General features: G+C 38.7%; 1 protein-coding gene across 1 annotated transcript in view; it reads right to left on the reverse strand.

Annotated features, from left to right (window-relative positions):
• The window catches only part of LOC139711153 (E3 ubiquitin-protein ligase UBR5-like), a 71883-nt gene extending 59396 nt beyond the window's left edge, over window positions 1-12487 (reverse strand). The window contains exons 1-7 of the mRNA XM_071623071.1: window positions 12326-12487; window positions 8520-8564; window positions 7937-8018; window positions 6327-6409; window positions 3987-4124; window positions 3160-3397; window positions 2449-2545 (exon numbers count right to left, since the gene is read on the reverse strand). Of these exons, the coding sequence (XP_071479172.1) occupies window positions 2449-2545; window positions 3160-3397; window positions 3987-4124; window positions 6327-6409; window positions 7937-8018; window positions 8520-8564; window positions 12326-12405 (763 nt within the window). The 5' untranslated portion in view covers window positions 12406-12487. The remainder of the gene's footprint in view (window positions 1-2448; window positions 2546-3159; window positions 3398-3986; window positions 4125-6326; window positions 6410-7936; window positions 8019-8519; window positions 8565-12325) is intronic.
• Window positions 12488-16091: the final 3604 nt, after the last annotated feature.

Raw genomic sequence — 16091 nt, forward strand, 5'->3', positions numbered from 1 at the left:
CTCAAGTCTTCCCTGCAACGCTCTTGCGTTTGAATATACCAGCGTTGCGCGTGATTGATGGACTTCATTTGATTTTTAGAGTTGCGTTTCAACGCAATTGAGTTTCAGGTTCATACAACTATTTTCTAGTTTCATACTATATCAAACGCAAGCCTTTTGGCAGCAACGCACTTGCGTTTATGTGCAAAGTTGCTCGTGATTTGATACACCTGCATTTAATTTTCAGCTGAATTTAATTACATGTAGTTGCATTTGATTAATTTTCTAAAAACGGGCCCAGGTTTCTATTAACGCTTCGGAATAATTAACGTTAGAATATTCGGATAAACAGAAACACCTACACGTGTATTTCATGTTCTGATAATGATTTTCTACTAGGACCTTTATGTGTACAAAGTTTTTGCGTTTTGAGAATAACGAGCAGAAAAGGGGGAAAGTGAACTGCTTTGGGTAGCCAACTACATGTAATTCTCCAATGTAAATGAATGTATGCCCTTTCATTTCTGGCGTACAAGACAATATGGACGCATGGCGCGAACGCTACCACGCCATACACTAGGGAATTACCGATTAGAAATGCAGCGAATCAGAGCGGGAAAACAATTTATTCTTTTTTAAGAGAATGGCGATAAGATTTTGAGCGAAAAATTATGTCGACTTAGACGAGGGAATAAACACGTATTTCAGCTCAGTTGGCACTAAAAAATCAGGTCGACTCACGCGAGTTGTGGACTTATAAATGTCGACTAAGACGAAGAAATTTTCAAGGAATAACAAGACAAAAATCGGGACTTTTTTATCGTGTCGACTTAAGCAATGTCGAGGTTTACTGTACTAAAGGTAAAGCTCCATAGTTTCAGCAGAGCCAGATGTGTATGTACCTCCCTGGTTTCAGGAAGGAGGTACTAGGAGAGCTCGCCTGGTACCTCCTTGGTTTCAGGTGCAGGGAGCTCTCATCAGCTAGCTCTCGCCAACTACAGCTCGTGTCTCCAACAGCATGCACGTATCACACAGCACAGGGTTACTAATACATGTACTATATACATAGACCCTCTTCCCTCCCAGGCCCCATGCAATCGACACGATGTTTACGACCCATTCAGCGCGTACGCAAATTCCTTTACCCTGCGGTTTTTGCCTGGCGGCAAACCTGCTTTGAAGTTCCTGGAAATTTCCACCAGCTTGTTGCCTGGCTGGCACGGCCATGGGTGTCAAGTTTCCGTCAATCTACCTAGCTATTGTGAATGTTTTTCTTATACACTTGTCACTTCATTACACACATTTTGCTTCACCTGAGAAGCTGCTTACAAGAGTGGTCTCACGCTCATGTAAGGGGAACAAATACTATATTTCGGATACTATTTCAGATACTTCTTGATTACGCCTCTCATCGACGCAAATTAAGGTAATCACAGCGTTACTAACGCGTAATAGTGCAATGCCTTTCGTGGTTTCATTTGTTTGCTAGTTTGTCCGTTTTTTAAGCTTCCATGAAATCAACTGTGTAAGTGTTAAGCACAAGACAAAGGGAAGACTTAATCCGGGCGTTCCCGAACGCTGGCTACATGGAGCGATGGCTTCGTGGTCGATTGGGTGCAGTGAAGTTGACGCTATTGTGTTCGAAACAAAGGCACTAAACAAAAGACTTTTAAGCTGGCGTTCCCGGAACGCGGACGGCATGGGCGCATGCCAAGCTCGTGCCAAGCTGGCTACTTAACAGATAAGAAGGCATGCCGGACGCGGGCGAACGCTCGTGAGATAAAATCTGTCACGCCTTATTCGACCATTAATCCGAAAAACTCATTTTCACCAAAATTGCAGATACAAGGTCTTGTCACCCCAGCAATGATATATATACTAAGATCAATCCTCTCTTCTTAGCTAGCTGTACTACAAAGATATCATAAAGGATAAATCTCACTTATGAAGTTTGAAGTTTGTGTGTCCCTTTTGAGGTCCTGTCGATTAGACTCCCAACAAAAGCTGGTATATTGTAGAGGTGGGTAAATTAGACCTTTCTTCAGAATAATAAAACTCAAAACTTCTTTATGATGGAGAGGGTAACAATACTATAGACTTCCAGCGAATTCATTCAAACCCCCTAAAAAATTCTAACCATTATTCCCTGTACAAAAAAAAAAATCCAGTAATGTGCAGATAGTTCTTTTGATTATTTGTTTTTCAAAAACTTGTGGGATGTATTACCGTAAGATTTCATGCACCTTGATGGTAGAACATTATTCTTCAACCATGCAAAATTTCCTGACGTTTGCAAAAATGGATATACAACTTATAAATGACCTCACTTGTATCATAATCTCTTAAAATGTTGCCTCCAAATGAGTCCCATCAATCATAAGCTAAGACTTCCTCTTTCTTTTCTTTTTTTACACCTTGACTTGACCTATACTTGACCTGAGTGCCACGCCCTACCCAAGTTGTGCCTACCTCCTCCGGACAGGTAGGTGTCGTTGTCATCCGGCTCCTCGCCATCTTCATCGTCTCGACTGAGCAGGTTGTTGACTGCGAGATTGACATCGAGGTTCTGTGCCATACGGGGAGAGGTGGAAACAATATGGAGAACGCTTGTCAAGCCATAACACTGATGTTGGCGTTAAAGCTTCACACATTTTCCTTCTCTAAGTTGAAGAATTGACATGAGTTTGGAAAGCCACACTTTTCTACCTAAAATATCAGGAAAATTGACATGACTTAGAAATATCCCAAGGTATGTTGGGTGAAAAACATACAAATGTATTTGATGAGACTGCATGTTTATTTGATGCTTTAAGCATGGGTGACACGACATTTGCTCCTGCGACAATTGCTTCAGTCTTACCTTTTCCAAGGACTTGGGGTTAGGGTTGTGATAAAGTTTTAGGTCTAGTTTGATGTGAGGATTAGTATTAGGGCTAGGGTTGTGCTTGTGGGTAGAATTTACAGTTTGGCTTGGCGTGCAGATATTTCATGGGAGCACTTGCCACAGGAGCAAAAATGGAACCTTATGCATGACAGCTCTTGCTTATTTTCATCAACACAGGGCAAAACAAGTCTGTAAAAAAAAAAAATAATTTTGATTTCCAAACTTGGGTAATAATGTTTCGAATTATCGACTGAGAGGAAGACCATGCTGGGGACACTATTTCAGGCTGCACTCACCGTCCGCTGCAGCTCCCTGATGATGACGGAGCGGCTCTTTCCCTGCAACACCACTTGGGCCTGGGACACTAGTTCCTCGGGGACGACAGATGCCGGGACAACTGGTCTCGTTCCCACTATCACCCCACCGCGGCCACGAGAGTGGGCTCGGATCACGCGACCGCGGTTGCGAGGGGCGCTCGTGTTGTTGTTGGACGTCGTCCGGTTGGATGGCGTGCGGCAATTTGAGGACCACTTGCTGTCGAGGGAACAGAGTGGGAACAACAGAAGTGCATGCTATAGTATCTGTGCTACCAGCAAAACCTTTTTTCTACCTACAAACACAAAATTGTCTACTTTGAATGCCAAATAATGATCAGAAAAGTAGAAATAAATCATCTGTCTTGACCACCGTCTCCACTTTATCGCTAAAAAAGAAAGACAATGTGTGCATTGTGAAGAGTCAAACAGCAACACAGGAGCACTGATGTATGCATTTAAGTGTAGCATTCTCTGTTTTTTATCTATCAAAGCTGCTTAGATTCAAGATGAGAGTCATATTAGAAACAGGAGTCTCCTATAAACCACATTTGAATACGAGAATTTAGATTTGAGGAGACAATCAATATGTATAATGACTTTGAAACCATTGACCAGATAATCCCTAAAGCAGCTCACAAAGATCTAAACTGGCATAGTACAGCATGGTGGCAGCAGTGGCCGACAGCACAGTGAAGTGACAATATACAATTAAAAAAAAAAAGATAATGACTCCTGCAAGTAAAATCCACAATTATGGTACCACGATATTCTGGTATTTCATTATGACATCACAAAACAAGGGGTACCTTGAAGATGATGTAGTTCCTGACTCCTCGACACTGATAAGCCAGGGATTGAGGGGGTTTGTGGGCTTGGACGAGGAGGTGGACGATGAGGAAGATCTGTAGGATGATGACTGAGCCGATGATGACCAGTTCTTCTTCCTAAAATGAGGAAAAAGCATCATGGTCTCGTCAATCTCATTCAGTGTAATGTGAAACTCCACTCCATTTTCAACAGAGTTGAAGGTAAGAGATTAAAGTCAGCAAACAGAACAGTAACAGCTTCATGAGAATCATTACACAAGACAGATTATATCATTTCAAAGGTTCTTATGTATTCATTAAAAAATCAATGTTAATCACAAACACATTTGCAAATTAGATGTGTAGCAGTGTTCTTAACTTGTGCATGGACCATCCCTTTAACTAGTGCATGGATGCCAATTCTTCAGTAGAAACAGCCATCATGCAGAGAGATATTGACAACATGTAATTCAATATGTGGCAACATCACATGCATAGCACATACAAATATCACTTGCATTTTGCTCCTTTACTAAAAAACAGTTTTTCCCCTTGCTCCTTTTTGCAAAAGTAAGGCAGTGTTACCACAGCCAAGTATACACAATGTACAGTCAAACCTGTCTGAGCGGCCACCTGTCTATAGCGCGACTGAAAAATCCCCCCCCCCCCCCCTGTAGTGGGGCAGATATGTGAAAAAGATGCTCACATCCGGCGGAGAGTATGAAATGTTGCATATAGGGGTATTTTGGGGCGCTGATTTCAAAAATTGGCGGATCCAAGAAATCTGGCCACGGGGTCGGCGGCCATTTTGAATTCTAATATGGCCGACGTCAAAGATCCCTATCTTCAGTTCTGAATGACATAAGCCATTGAAATTTGATACATTAAAAGCGTGGTGATACGATGACTTCAAAAATATACTTATTAGATACGTCTGACAAGCTGCACGGCAGCCAATTTGAATTTTCCTACATACAATGTGGTTGCCGTGTTGGAGTTTTGAAAATCTCTATCTCGGGTTTAGGCTACCTGATTGAGCGCGCGTTTGTAACTGTTTGAGTGCGCGCTGCTGTATTTACATTGTGACGTCAGTGAAAGGTGCATTATGCTTCATTTTTGCTACACTTTTTGGCATGCCCGTGAATGTTAGTCGTGATGTTTGTCTTCGCAGCCATATTGGAATTCAAAATAGCGGGCATTGCGTTTGTCAGACATATCTCATTAGTCCATTTTTTAACTCAGTATGTCAAAATACTTGTTTGCACCTAATTTCAGCGTCACTCACCACTTAGAACTCCAGATAGGGATTTTGAACTTTTCATCGAGGCAGCCATATTGGAATTCAAAATGGCGGCCATTTGATGTTTGTCAGACACTTCAAATTAATCTGTCATCAAATTCAATATGTCAAAACGCTATTGTGTACCAAATTTTGGTGCCACAGGTCATTCAGAACTGAAGATAGAGACATTTAAATTTGTTTTGCGATGGCGGCCATATTGGAATTCAAAATGCCGGCCGACCACGTTTTCAGATATCTTGGATCCGGCAATTTTTTAAATCAGCACCCCAAAATACCCCTATATGCAAAATTTCATACTTTCCGCTGGATGTGAGCATCTCGACCAATTTTTGCTACATATCTGCCCTACTACTGAGGGAAAAGCCCTGTTAAAGACCTTGTGAATAGCGGTCACCTGTCTAACGCGGTCAGCGCCCACAAATTTTGTTTCCCGCGGTAGATTTTAACCCGTCTATAGCGGCCACAGACTGGATGGAGCTGTAGCCAAGCCGATAATTCAGCATGTTTTCTGCTTTGTAGTCATGCCAGTCTTTCATGGGCAACGTTCAGTGAACGCCACAGCTGCATTCATCACTTATTCAATACACCAGTGCTAAGCTTTCTTCGCGACTGTACACACGCTATACTGTGCTCCAAGTTGATAAACACCAGCGTTGTTCAATGCATGAAACACACATGTGCATACATATACACATACATATGTAAACATGTAAGTACTTATAGATCCTGCATTCAACGATGATACATGTACATGTAGCAATGCGCACAAAAGTTGGATAACCTGTCTACAGCAGCCACCTGTCCGTAACGGCCACTCTTTTCGTCTCACTTGGTGCAGCTATGTCTCCTTAAACCATCATCTTTGGGTATTGATAAATGGTGCCATTGGCCACAAGAGAGTTTATTCTATAAAATCAGGTATACTCTGCCCATGGTCCACCCTAGTGTCGATATCAAGAGCAACATCCGAACTATGTGCATGTATGCATAATGCATGATATGCTGAACGAAGAGCTCAACACAGCTGCCTCACTCACCCTTTGGAAGAATCTGCCTTGGAGGGTCCCGATTCCACCTTGTCAGGGTTGATGGAGAATGCCATTCGACAAACTCTCCCATCCTGCGATAAATCGGGAGGAAGAACAAGTGAATAACTATCAAATGAATGTAAAACAGAGATATACTAAAATACTGACCTTCTGTCCATATACAGTGCACTCCCGTTATAATGAACACGGTTATAACGAAATTGCAGCTACAACAAAGTAAAAATTCAGGCCGCAACATTATCCGTTCTACATGTTTGTTTTTCATTTGTTCAGTTATAACGAAATTTTGATATATAATGAAAGAAAATTGCAGGTCCCAAGAACTTTTTATAACGGGAGTCCACTGTATTTATAACAATTCCCAGTAAAGTCAATGCATGGAACATGTACATCTAGGGGTATGTTTCACAAAGCTGTTCTTAAAGTTACAAACGACTTAAGAACGACTGGTGATCAGTTCTTGTGCTGAATTATTGAAATTCTGACAAGCACAGCACATCAGAATGTGTTCCAGTCGTTCTTAAGTCGTTCATAACTTTAAGAACAGCTTTATGAAACACCCACAGTTCCCATGGGCAACAGATTAAGTGGTTTCTTTTTCTCTTCTTTTCTTTTTAAAGTGAAATAGGAAGATCTCATGGCATAAAACTTTCTCTCCTTGTAACTTTTCCTTTCTGCAATAGCCATGTTGTGCACATAAATTCACTACAGTATGTTCAATGATATTTTTGCTAGTCAAACTCATTTGTACTCTTTATCTGGAAATTAAATGACAGATCTCAAACATAACTCAGGTGTCTTTCAGAGGATGTGACCAACTGAGACACTATAATACATGATGCATACACTATCAATGTCACATTTTTAATAACATAAAAAGTTAAATAGAATTTTATCCTACTCTTTCATAAAAAAAGAAAAGAAAAAGAAAGAAATGATATGCTCACTACTGGGGGGGGGGGGGGGGGCAATACCTGTGTAATCTCTGTCATATGACTAAAGTGGTTGTTGTATTTTGCATACCTCTTTCAGCAATAAAATAGGAAGTCATGTTTGTTGACTGACATGGCATTCCAGTGGTTATAACTATCTATCTATTTACAAACTTTTGCTCAAAAATTTTCACTGGTCAGTTGCATTTATTCGAGAGCATGCAATCAGCACAACTTCAACATAGCAATAAAAATATACAACAATAATACTTAACATTTAAAAAAGAATGGGAGGAAACCAACAGAGAATTTCTGCACAACTTTCAGCCGTTGAAGACAAGTCCCGAGTATACTTGGGCAGGTGTCTATAGGAAATATCAGTTATAGCAAATTCAGCCTGTCCTCGACAGGTTCATCAACTCATTGCTACTGTGGATAAAAGCTATAAATTTTGTAGACAATACAATGAGAGCGCTCAAACTGGCAGTTCTGATGCAAACTGTGGTGTCACATACAGTGTAATTGATTTCTGTCTTTTATTTGCAGCAGCATCTGGCGGAGAAACATTTTATCATCAAGAGTGGCTTCAGTAACATATAATTTGGGGCATCTACTGAAGAACACACCATTTACAACATCACATCATTCGACAGAGCAGTATCTTACCTCCAGTAGGAATGCAACATGGTTTGGTCCTACAGCTATTCCCTTCACTACAATGTTCTTCAGGGGTAGCATTCCTGCAGAGCTGCACCAAACAAAAAAGGAAGAAAAACAAAGAATAAGATACAATCAGAGCACATGATAACGGTCAAGTCCAGTGACATCTCACTAGCCCAGACAGCAACATTCCATCCATGTGAATGTGTTTGTGTAAGTAACTGAAAATTCATATTTTGTACACAATGACTGAATGACACAATGTTAAAAATATAATTTAATTTAAAAAAATAAAAGCAATAATATCATCATCACTATAACATTACTATTTAATCACTATCATCATCATGATTCTAGTCATAATGGTAATAACAATCTTCAACAACCATAACATAAACAACATACAGCTGTAATTTCAACTACATGTATAGTGATAATAACATCATAATAACAACAACAGCAATAATGGCAGAAACAAATACTTGTCAATTTGTTTGACTGGTTGGCCTACATGTACAAGCAAACAACAGACTACAGTGTACATGTGCTTGGAATAACTGTCACAACAAGACACAGAGCAGTAACTTACCATGGTGCTGGTTGTTTGTACAGCTTCTCTGACAATTCTCTTAATCTGCAAGAGAGAGAGAGAGAGAGAAGAAAAAGACTAACATACATAAGAAAAACAACAATAAAGCTTTCTTCCTTGGAGAGATTCACAGCACATACAAAAGTACAGGATGTCAATATCAATGTTATACATTTTGTACAGTACATGTACTTTCCAAAATACCTCATAATCGGTTTGTGTGTTTAGTCATTTATCCAGTCAAGACATAAATTATGTCTTGCACATGTGGTATAATGAATGTTCTCTATCCTACTTTATTCAATTCATTCACAGTTCACATGAATGCATAGGATCCATCGTAACTGCCACTGTGGTGCACATGACTCAATTCTGAGTCTCTGCAACAGTTCATCATCACTTACAATCTCTCTGGTGAGTTTGACAAATTGTGTTAGTGTTAGAATCCATATTTTCAAATGCAAATTTTCAAACTGTTGCAGAACACTTACCCAAGCATGAATTTAACTTGCCACAAAATAAGAAAGTGATAAAGAAAATCACTTCTAAGTCAAGGGCTTAATAAAACACAATCATTTGAATGAACAGCACAGGCCGATATGCATATACTAGTATACCAGAGACTCCAACCCCAAGCACCTTCTGATCTGGAGATTCTCCCGCCTGAAACCCCTAGCAAACGGGAGACTCCAAGTTGATGTGTGCGAAGCGCGAAGTTCCTAGGATTCTAGATGTTCTCTGGTGCTATCTAAGGCTTATTTTTTCAACATACGATAGAAATAAGTAAGAAATCCTTTCCACCGGGAGACACAGAGCCAGGGCGGGAGAAATCAAATCTCAAACGGGAGAACGGGAGATTGCGCAAAAATGGGCTTTCGGCGGGAGATCTCCCGTCGAAAACGGGAGAGTTGGAGTCTCTGGTATACTTAAAAAAAAAACATTGGAGTAACAAACTTGGTTCGATCAAGTGGTGATGTTGCATTGCATTGGAGCTTCTTCATGTACAGTAAGTGTTGGGAAGTTGCTGACATGAAATTAAAGCGCATTGCATCACTAAGCAGTCATTTTCCTTGGGCTCCTGTGTGGTTGACTTTGGGGGCTTGTAGGGGGGAAAGAGTTTAAAAAAAGGGAGGTTTCAAAATGTTTTGCTTGCCCTTAACTTTTCTTATTTGTTCATTTCTGCAATTGGGCAAGTGCTTATGTAGCACCTCACACATTGTAAATGCAGTGTTTCTACAACCAAAGTACATGTACATGTACATTGTACAGTGTACACCCCAAATAGATGACACCAACTGTTGGGATCAAGGGATCAAAACAGATCAGTGTGAATTACGAACAACCCAAACCACACTATTCATACAAATGTCCAGTAACATCAGGCTCATACATACTTTTACTAATTACTTGTATGTTCATGTGTAAGTCAAGTTACTTGCAACTCTTTGTACATGTATTGTCATCATATACTAGTAAATAAGCACTGGTGCATGATGTATTGTACAATGTACTGTAGATTCTGCTGGGTCTACACTTGTACATCAACATTATGCAACACTCTTAGTTGTATCTACCTGTGGGGATGTCAAGCCTGCATCATTAGTGACTGGTATATCATATGCAGAGCTACACACTAACCCATTTTTTTTCTTCTGGTCCGACATGCCTGTCAGATCAGGAAGTACCCACTTTTTCAGTTTTTTACTGGTCCATTCTTGAAAAAGTTGCTGGTCCGACAGTCCTTTTTACTGGTCTGACAGTGATTTTTACTGGTCTTGGACCGTCAGAATAGTGCCAGTGTGCAGCATTGCCATACATGCAATTTTAGTATCATCATGAGCCAAAAGTCAGGTATACAACATGTGCCAGAGTAAATTAATTTGAGTGCACTCTCCAATACACTATAAACAGACAATGGCTTCAGTTTTCTATTCTCTCCTAAAAGGCCACAAGATAGCCTCCAAACTATCATTCTGCACAATCTGCGGCCACCATTCAAAAAACAAAAAACAAAACAAAAACAAAAACACCAGGCTTGGGCCTACCCTTAAAGGGATGGTACAGTATTGGTGGAGATGAGAATTGGACTTTTAACTTTTTGCGAGATACCAAGGAAACACACAAATAATACAGAGCATACCATTTTAAGAGGAATTCAAAGTTTATTTGATGAAAATTGGGTTTGGAATGACTGAAACATCCAAAAATAAAGTAAAACAAAGCGATCACAATAAAAAGTGTGGGTCCCACACTTATTAGAATCGCTCTGTTTTGGATATCTCAGCCATTTCAAAACCAATTTTCATCAAATAAACGTTGAACTCCTCATGGAATTACATGCTCTTTCATATTTCATAAGAGGTTTCTCATTATCTCACCAAAAAATGTTAGAAACCTGAAATTAGGTCTCAACCAAAACCACCGATCCCTTTAAACTCTACTTGCAATTTCATGAAATATTATTCATGTTTAATATCTTTGAATGGGCAGTTTAACTCGCTCTCTTCTCTTCACAACCTTGATGCAATATTGCATCACATAACATTTTCGGCAAAGGGGCTACAGATTGTTCATCTCACATTTACTTTTGAGTAACACTACTTTTGGATCACCAGAGAAGATACATGTAGCAAAATATATTGGAAATATCCTTCTTTCTTATTTTTGTTCCTTCAAATTCTGGCAATATCTAATTACAGTACGAATGAGACACATGTAACACATCATAATTAATCACTATACAGGGCTTGACACTATTTTTTATTTTGTTCTTTCTGGTAGCACCTTTGGACCACTAAAACATTGGAATTCGAAATATTGGTGGCCCAAAGAAAAAGGAAATACAAAAATTCATTTTTAATTTTTACTGCCAGATTGAGCGAGCAAAACATAAACTTTTCGGAAATTTGGTGGCCCAACATCAAATTTTCAGTGGCCATGGGCCGGCACTAATGTCGAGCCCCAACTTTTATCTAGAGTCTAATCATGCTTTGTCAATAATTAAATGATTTGGACATCTCTCTCTCTCTCCTGTGCTGCATGACTCTTGCCGTGGCCTGGGCATGGCTGGATTCCCAGGACTTGGAGACTTGTTTGTGGCAGGGTGGCGTGGCAGAATTCTCACACTGTCGCAGGCTGCTTTCTCATCATCAATTCTATGAATTCCGTTAACACTCGACTGGCTCAAGCTCATCTCTGCTGATAAACAAGAAACTTACAGCCGACAATACACCTTTTTTTTTTCTTTTTTTTTGCAGACTATCCTTCTCTTCTTGTCGTAGAGTCTCGATTTCAGAGAGCCGTGTCACGCACAGGAATAATAGTACGGACAGATCTCACCAATGTCAATGATATTTAAAAGACCTCACTCATATCTTAGTAACCTCTCACTCACATTAAAACATGCATGCACAATTTCCCAAGCCAATCTCACAAGTTCAGCTGCAACACTGCAGTTGCATCATCATCACTACACTAGTCACTAGCTCAGACAACTTTCGAGTCTAAGGTTTCAAAGTAAAAACTAATCAGACGTGGAGCTGGACAACGTATCTCGACAAATCATGCCTTCTTGTGTATTTGTACGATACCACACTTGATAATAGGTTCTGTAGAGTCCACTGTCTGGACTGCAGGATCATGCTTCAGAACTTTTCAACCGACAACACGATGCGAACACAAATCACAACGAATGGGACTACGCATGATGCTGCTAAGGATAAAGCAAGTAGGATCTATTACAGGGTCATTGCACCGCAACGTAGTCGGAGTGTTGGATCACGTTCAAAATCATTTTTAGTCCTTACCTATCATTCAATTGATCCTCTGTACCCGGTAACGGATGGACGACAAAATGAACTGTCGTCATCGTTGACCAATTCTTCATTTACCGATGAAAGAAAGGGATATTTCATGTCCAACACTAGCGGATAAATCTCCCAATTCCTTCCAAGATTCTTGAGGTCGACATTTTCCTCTGTCTATGTAATGCTGAGCGATATACGGCGTCGTTCATTGGTCCACGACTGACCGAAAGAGCGTATTGTACAGTTTCTCTAATTGGTCAAGTTGCAGAAGTAGGCCAGGGAAGGGGTTAATCGAAGCTCCTTGGATATTTCGAGGGGTGAAAAAGAATTCATTTCACCGGGTTCGCGTTAAATTTCTGTCCTGTAAACTAACCTCTGAATACAGAATATGACAGCTGAGGAGAAATTCATCATTTTACGGTAAAAAGGAGACAGTGAAAATTATGTTATTTAGCGTCGACCAGGGGTTATATAATGACCTTGAAACTGCGTTCTGAACTGCAACAATTGTTTTATGTTCATTTTTTTAATCATGCTTGTTTGCGAGTATATTACTTGTCCTATTCTTAATTTTGGTAAGGAACTAAAACTGTCTCTTTTGTTTAGTTTTTGTGTTTTATGGGCAATTAAAACTTCCTCTTTTGAAGATCAACGCCTACAGAAAATTGAAAGTTTGAAAATGTCCACAATTTTCCCCAAAACTCAAAACGCAGCTATTGAATAGCTATACCGATGACAAATCAGTAACAAAGTGATGGTGGGGGGGGGGGGGGGGGGGGTGGTAGGGAAGAGTTGATTCTGGAAGACGAAGATAATGAACAAACTAATGACGCATAATTTTCACAATTACACTGAACCTAGTGTTTCAATTAAATATGTCTGAGTGAGCTTGAGCAGGACATAATAGATCACTTCGATATATAAGCACCACTGATGGTGTCAAAATGTTTTGTTGGTAGTTTCCCTTTTATATAGGATGTGCCACACGCTAGCGTGTATAAGTTTATAGTGACGATTATTATAAAAGATGCAAGTTATAGCTTCATATACGCATATAGCTCTCTTTTATATGTTAATATATGATAAATCTATGTGATTTTTGGAATATACATAAACAAGATTATGACCTAAAATGGTCAAGACAATATTTGACACAGTAGGACCTTATATATACACTATGTACTTGATTGACATACGATGGATGTTGTATCCATTTCAAGAATTCACAACTTTGCTGATTTTCTAATTCACTGTTTGAACGTAAATAGCCCACTTTCATTGATAATAGCGGCCATAAAGCAATATATCACCATATAGTGGCTGTAAGTCATATCATTGTTTAAAGGGATCGTATAGTTTTGGTTGAGACCTAACTTCAGGGGGGCATTTCATGAAGCGTTTAGATCGGATATTTTTCTGACAAACTGTTATAAGCTGATGATATCCTTGCATCTGAATGGCTGAGAGCAATTTTGTCTGACAAGTTTGTCGGACAAAATGCTTCAAGAAATGCCTCCCAGGTTTCTAATTTTTTTGTGTGTGTGAGATAATGAGAAACCTTTTATGAAATATGAGAAAACATTTAAGTCCAAGAGGGATTCAACGTTTATTTGATAAAAATTGGTTTTGATATGGCTGAGATATCCAAAACAGAGAAATCGTATAATAAAAGGTGGGACCCACTTTTTATTAGGATTGCTTTGTTTTACTTTGTTTTTGGATGTCTCAGCCATTCCAAAACCGATTTCCATCTAATAAACTTTGAATTCCTCTTAGAATGGTATGCTCTGTATCATTTCATAAGTGGAGTGATGAACTCCAGGAGGGTTGAATCGGGAGCGAAGGTGGGATACACAGTACATCTTTTTTTCGAACATTAGCCCGGTGTATTCGTGCATCCAAATAATAAATGACGCTTTCCCTAGGACTTTGGAATGAAGTGGGGTTTTTTTTTTCTTCCTATTTCCTTGTCACCTTTGTAAGCATGGCATCTAGTTCACATACAGCTATTGCCCCGTCTGCCCCTGCGAGGGCTGTCAGTATTATTATATTGCTCACTCACTTCAGCAGTTGTCCGACATTTGTAATGTCAGCATATTATTTTAGCCTGATTAGTTATGCCCCTTGTGTATAATGTAAAATGAATGTGAGACTTCCGGGCCTTGATAATATTATGATACTACATAATGATCCAAGAAATGAAAGGGGTTTTATTTTTATTTTTATTTTTATTTTTACACGCATTTATCATCCATTTTCTATATTTTCATCCTATAAGTCAATACTTATTTCCTATAAATAACGAATGATCTTTCCAAATTCGGGAGCTATCTTTATCTCCATGTCCGTTTATATGCTTTGCAATGATTCTGTCAAAGTTCTTTTACAGGCTTTGACTATTTGTGTGTACGCTTTCTTCCTGTGTTGTTTATGTATTCTATGTTCTTTGATTATGTTGCCTAAAGTCTATGTTTTCGTGAATTTGCCTACTCGCTGTACTATCCGTGAACCCGGAATTGTCCGTGCATCTTTTGTGCCAAAAATGTTCATTCCTTTGCTAACTCGTCAGTTGACATGCCTTCATATACGTTATGCCTCTTTTTATGGCTAATCGACTTAATGTACCTTTTGATTCCCTAGATGATGATGAACTCTTTGATCTGTTTAGATGTTCCCCTTCGGAATTAAGTCGGAATAAGTCACAATCGTCTGCTTTTTTTGACGATCTTATTGTTAATAATGTAAACTCATCTTCAAAAGATATATATAATGATTTCGATTTTGAATATGACTCCCCTCAAATTCCTTCTAAATATGTAACTGTTGATCAGTTTAAAGATTATACAAAAAGTTTTTCACAAAGCATATTTTCTATGTTACATTTAAATATAAGGAGTATTAATAAACATTTTGATGAGTTGCAGATATTATTAGATAATCAAAATAAACAACAAATTTCAGTAATAGGTTTAACTGAAACATGGTTATCATTTGACGTTAATTTGCCGTATGCATTAAATGGTTATGAGTTTATTGTTAATAACAGAGTAAACAGGACGGGTGGTGGAGTCGCTTTTTATTTATCTGAAAAATTTGAATTTAGTGTTTGTGATGAATTAAATGTAATGAATGAAATTGTAGAGACTTTGTTTGTGGAAATTTGTATTCCGCAAAGTAAGAATATTATAATTGGTATTGTTTATAGACCCCCAGTTCTAGTTCCAAGGATTTTTTGAATTGTATGACAAATTTATTAAAAAGTCCTTTGTTTATCAATAAAAGCATTTTCATAATGGGTGATTTTAATATTGATTTGATTAGGAATGATGATATCACATCTCAAGAATTTCTTGAAATGTTTTTGTCAGCCTCTTTCTTGCCACTAATTTCGAAGCCAACTCGTGTTACAAATCACTCCGCAACCCTCCTTGATAATATTTTTTCTAATTCTGTGCAGATTTTAAATTCTGCTATAATTTTATCTGATATAACTGATCATTTCCCTATTATAACATGTTTTGATCTTAAACATTTGGTTAATAAGTTTCAATTTTCTTCATTTAGACGTAGAGCTTCACCGGAAAATTTGGCTAGCCTTGGTGCTTGCTTAGATAGGGCTGACTGGTCTAGTGTTTATGATAATGATGACGTAAATGCATCATTTGAAAATTTTTCAGGGATTATGAATAAATATTTAGATGAATATATTCCTAAAATAAAAGATAAGTTAGTTAATTATAAAACGTCTCCTAAACTTCCATGGATT

Source organism: Diadema antillarum, unplaced genomic scaffold (genome assembly GCF_040938485.1).
Source record: "Diadema antillarum isolate AM-2024a unplaced genomic scaffold, OU_Dant_1.0 seq00001619_RagTag, whole genome shotgun sequence".
NCBI classification, from domain to species: Eukaryota; Metazoa; Echinodermata; class Echinoidea; order Diadematoida; family Diadematidae; genus Diadema; species Diadema antillarum.